Genomic DNA, 4,587 nt, shown 5'->3' on the forward strand with positions numbered 1-4,587 from the left:
CCATTGAATTATGCAGTCCAAATATACAGTGCGTTATTTAAGCAATAAGGCCAGAGGGGTTGTGGTATATGGCCAATATACCACAGCTAAGGGCTATTATTATGCATGACGCAACGCGGAGTGCCTGGATACAGCCCTTAGCCGTGGTATATTGGCCATATACCACAAACCCCAGAGGTGCCTTATTGCTATTATAAACTGGTTACCAATGTAATTAGAGCAGTAAAAATATATGTTTAGTCATACCTGTGGTATACCACGGCTGTCAGACAATCAGCATTCAGGGTTTTAACCACCCAGTTTATAAAGGGAAATAATGCACACTCTAGAAGCCAATCAGAAAGGAATATTCAACAATGTCATGGTATAAGTATGTGTAATGATGACATATTGTGTTTTCGACAACTAGTAACCCATGGTTTAACCAGGGGTGTAATCTTTACAACGATTCTGTTGCAAAACGTTTCTTCCGTTTTGCAACAGAAACAATATACTCCAAATGGAACATGCAAACGAGAGTTTCTATTGGACAAATTCAGTTAGGTCCCTCCCCGTTTCGAAACGTTTGCTCTGTTTGCTTCCGTTTGGTTCTTAAACATTAAACGGTTTCCGTAATGAATACACCCCTGCTTGCAAGTATTTTCCAACTTTCGAGTAACCCCCTTCCCTTCCTCGCCTCCGGGTGGGTTGTTCTACAACCCGGCTGCGTCATCTTTGTGGAGGGAGGTTCCCCAGTGTTTATAGGCTCGCCTGAACGGCCGAGTGGGGAGAGAGATAGAGCGCAATAACTTAGCTCACTGGAGGACCGCTTTATATACCGGAGCTAAATTTACCATCATCCTGAACGTATTTCCTCGGCTGCGCTCAATTGGTCCAGCTACTCGGCTACCATAGTTATAAGCTTGGAGAACCTCCTACTACCATTCAAACTTGCTCATGTCTTTGAAGCGCAACTTTGGAAGAGCAACAGTTAGATAGAACGCACTGATTCTGGTGAAAGGTGAGCGCAAAAGGGCACTCACTTTGACAAAAACGAACGTGTCACCTTTTTAAAAATGTTTTTATCCGGGGTGATTTTGCCATCCATCTCGACATTTTCAAACCAAACCAAAAGTTGTGAACATGTAAGTAAGACTACAGACCTAAAAGTGTTATGTTCATAGCCTTCTGTTGGAGATTCAGCTCTGTGTTGTATGTCTAATGCCCTATTCCTCTTGGTTGTTGCAGAAGTGGAAAAGCGAGATGGACAAACCCATTTCTTCCAGCTGCTCCGTGCTTGATATGGTACAGAACATGGACAGTCGCAGTATCGGGAGAAAGGACGACGGGGACCTTTGTAATTACTTAGATCTGGATTTTATTCTGGCCAACACCACTGGCTCAGACAGCATGGCTACCGCTGCGCTGGGAGCAGGTGTAGCGGAGTATTACATGTCCTCGGCGGATCAGCCAGACAACCCGTTCACCACCGAGAGCCCCATGCCATCCTACCTGTCCAGTGAGCACAACTCCCCGCCTCCTACCTACAGCACCAGCCTGATGGCGGAGCTTCTCAGGTACGAGGGGGAGAACAACTACGTAATTGGTATTACGCGCAACACCTCTAGCACCCAGGGAAGGTTGTATGTCAACTCTGCGCCGTTTCCCAGACAGGACATGTTAGATAACATCAAAGTGGAGCCGTCCATGGACGGTTATGGACCTGTTATGGGCATGGTTCCCCAGAGTTGTCCAAAAATCAAGCAAGAGGGCAACGTGTCGTGCATGATGTCCTTCGAGCAGCCGAAAGTAGCCATCTCCCCGCCGGCAGCCAGCAACATGACGCCGCCGCTCAGCCCCAACGATCAGGGGAGCTCCGAGTGCCACCAGCAGCCCCCGATGTGTCACTCCATGAGCTTCCCACAGAACTACCACTCCTCAGCGGCGTACCCACACCACCACCCCGGGGCGGCTCAAGCCACCCAGATGCAGCTTGGACCATACCAAGGCGCTCACCAGTTCGGCGTGTACGAGGAGGGACTCAGCATGCAGCCGAACACACAGAGGGTACTGCTGACGCCCCCGTCCTCTCCGCTGGAGCTGCTGGAGACCAAACCAAAGAGAGGTCGCCGCAACTGGCCACGGAAGCGCACGGCGACGCACACCTGCACATTCGCTGGGTGCGGAAAGACCTACACCAAGAGCTCGCATCTGAAGGCGCATCACAGAACGCACACTGGTAAGATAGATATCTTTGTTTGTTTTTTTAGCACATTATGCACCATAACATGTAACATTACACACTATTACGCGTGACCGTATAATATTACAGGGCCATATTATTGGTGAATAAATGTAGGCCTAGTTGCTTGTTTATACTCAAGAGAGCTTATGCTGATGTTTCTTTTGTTCTGTCTCCTCAGGTGAAAAGCCATACCATTGCAGCTGGGAAGGTTGCGGCTGGAAATTCGCTCGCTCCGACGAACTGACCCGCCATTTCCGCAAACATACCGGTCACCGGCCCTTCCAGTGCCACCTGTGTGATCGCGCCTTCTCCCGGTCCGACCACCTCGCGCTTCACATGAAGAGACATATGTGATGTGATGTACACGAGGACTGATTGGGGGTTATTAAGGAGTGTCCTTCATGCCTATTTTGATTAGGCCTATCTGTCTTTTATTTAAAATATTTAAACATGCCATTTTTTTTATACATATATATATATATTGAAAAAAAATGTTTAGTGTTATTATTTTGTAATAACGTAGCTGGTACTACCTTGGTTATATTTGTTATATTAAAGCTTTAGAACGCTTAATAGGGTGTTTGTTTTTGAGTAAACAGTCCTATGTGGGGCTGGCCCTGTACTTCTTCTCTTTCCATTACAAAACTGGAGTGCTGTGTTTGACACAAGTGCCTTTCTATTATTCTGACTGTGTGCTACTGTAAACACTGTCTATGGCAGAACTACAAGGCCACCAAAATAACAAGACAAGTTTACTTAGTCTGCTATGAGTGAAAGACAATGTTTTGTTATTTAAACTGCCTGAATGTTTTTTTTTGGATGGCCCAAATACTGTAGCTTGCCTTACACTCAACTGTGTTCTGTTTTCATGGAAATCGTACACTTTTGGTTGAAATTGTATGGTTTGAGTGCAAACAGATGGGTCCAGACCCTTTGTACATTACCAGGGCTGGATGTCCTGTGTATGATTATTTTTTACAGAAGTGTATATGAATTGTATACTGTAAATTGTTTATGTATTGTAAATGTTACAATACATTTAAATATATTCTTGATTTGTATTACACGCTTGATTGATATCTCAATGTGTGCAATCATGCATTTAGCCGCATAGTCACCAAAGATGTTCCTTTTTTTTAGAAGGTTGTTCACACATTATACTATAGCTTAGTGAAACACATCCACCCCATAATATGGGCTTTATATTTAGACTGTAAATAGATGCTGAAGAACAGACCTAAGATCCTACAGACAACCTATTACACAATCCATTAGACTATAAGCGTGTATACACACTGCTACTCTATATACCCCCTCTCAACCTCGAAGACTTGGTTAAATTGAAACAATTATGTTTTCCAGCTGTTAGTCAGACAAGGCCAGCCTCTTGTGGGTTAAGCCTATAAATACAAACATTACATTTCCATAATTACAGAGAGGGAGAGAGAGACTGGCTGGGCAGACATCTGGACAGGACAAGACAGGGGGCACAGCACAACACAGCAGTCCCAAATGGCACTATATTTCCTACAAAGTATATATTTCTTTATGGAATAGGGTGCCATTTGGGACGCATATGTTTCTGATGGCTAAATTATACATGGACATCAAAGGGTCTTATGATAAACTAATACTGAAATTATACATTTGGGGCAGGTTTCCAGGACTGAGATTAAGTCTCCTGGACTAAAACACACTTTCAATGGAGATTCTCCATTGAGCATGGTGTTTAACTCAGGACTAGGCTTAATCTGTGTCTGGGAAACTGGTCCATGGAGTAGTAGATCACAGTTGAAAACATTCTTGGCGGATAAAGATAATATATTATGAGTGTAGTTCCATTTATAAAACATTTGACGTTGACAGAGTTTGCTGGCGTGAACTTAACTGTGGACTTTACTAAAAGAAGCCAAAGACAGAAAGAGGATAAAATGAGACAAATGAAGAGACTAAAATACAGTTTATCACACTCATAGAGCTGAGGTCACACAAGTTTGGCAGAAATACAGTTGGTTTCAGTTGCTATAAAAGTTAAATGAGCTCCAATAAAACCACATCTCCCATTATAAGTGGCACCACTCTGTCCCTGAAGGAGACACATTTTAATACAACCCACTATGCTGATTAAGCAAAGAAAAATATACGGTACTATACAGGATAGGTAGGAAGAGACAGCTGCACCTAGTACCTCTCACTCAATACCTCTGCATTTACATTGTGTATATGTCTCATACACTGTATTTACATACAGTAGGTTGTTAAATTCAACGTTATTTTCAATTTTTTCTATTAAGTCAGTTTTGGAGAGGATTTTACAATTTGCAGAAGACCAAGGCCCATCATAGTATTTTAGTTCAATCAGC

At 43.5% G+C, this 4,587-nt stretch overlaps 1 protein-coding gene across 1 annotated transcript; it reads left to right on the forward strand.

The window, feature by feature from the left end:
* Positions 1–794: 794 nt before the first annotated feature.
* LOC121581604 (Krueppel-like factor 2) lies at positions 795–3,290 on the forward strand. Its single transcript, XM_041897097.2, has 3 exons — positions 795–1,124; positions 1,228–2,218; positions 2,403–3,290. Exons 1-3 carry the CDS (start codon positions 1,056–1,058, stop codon positions 2,576–2,578), a joined length of 1,236 nt encoding a protein of 411 aa, XP_041753031.1. The 5' UTR covers positions 795–1,055; the 3' UTR covers positions 2,579–3,290.
* Positions 3,291–4,587: the final 1,297 nt, after the last annotated feature.

The sequence above is a fragment of the Coregonus clupeaformis genome, unplaced genomic scaffold, assembly GCF_020615455.1.
Source record: "Coregonus clupeaformis isolate EN_2021a unplaced genomic scaffold, ASM2061545v1 scaf0102, whole genome shotgun sequence".
NCBI classification, from domain to species: domain Eukaryota; kingdom Metazoa; phylum Chordata; class Actinopteri; order Salmoniformes; family Salmonidae; genus Coregonus; species Coregonus clupeaformis.

What these genes read in the sequence shown, in the direction of transcription:
- LOC121581604 (XM_041897097.2), top strand. Translation starts at nt 1,056, where the DNA reads ATGTTTTTATCCGGGGTGATTTTGCCATCCATCTCGACATTTTCAAAC. An exon ending in AAACCAAAAGTTGTGAACAT is followed by an intron (nt 1,125 to 1,227) that starts GTAAGTAAGACT and finishes TGGTTGTTGCAG; the next exon opens with AAGTGGAAAAGCGAGATGGA. An exon ending in GCATCACAGAACGCACACTG is followed by an intron (nt 2,219 to 2,402) that starts GTAAGATAGATA and finishes CTGTCTCCTCAG; the next exon opens with GTGAAAAGCCATACCATTGC.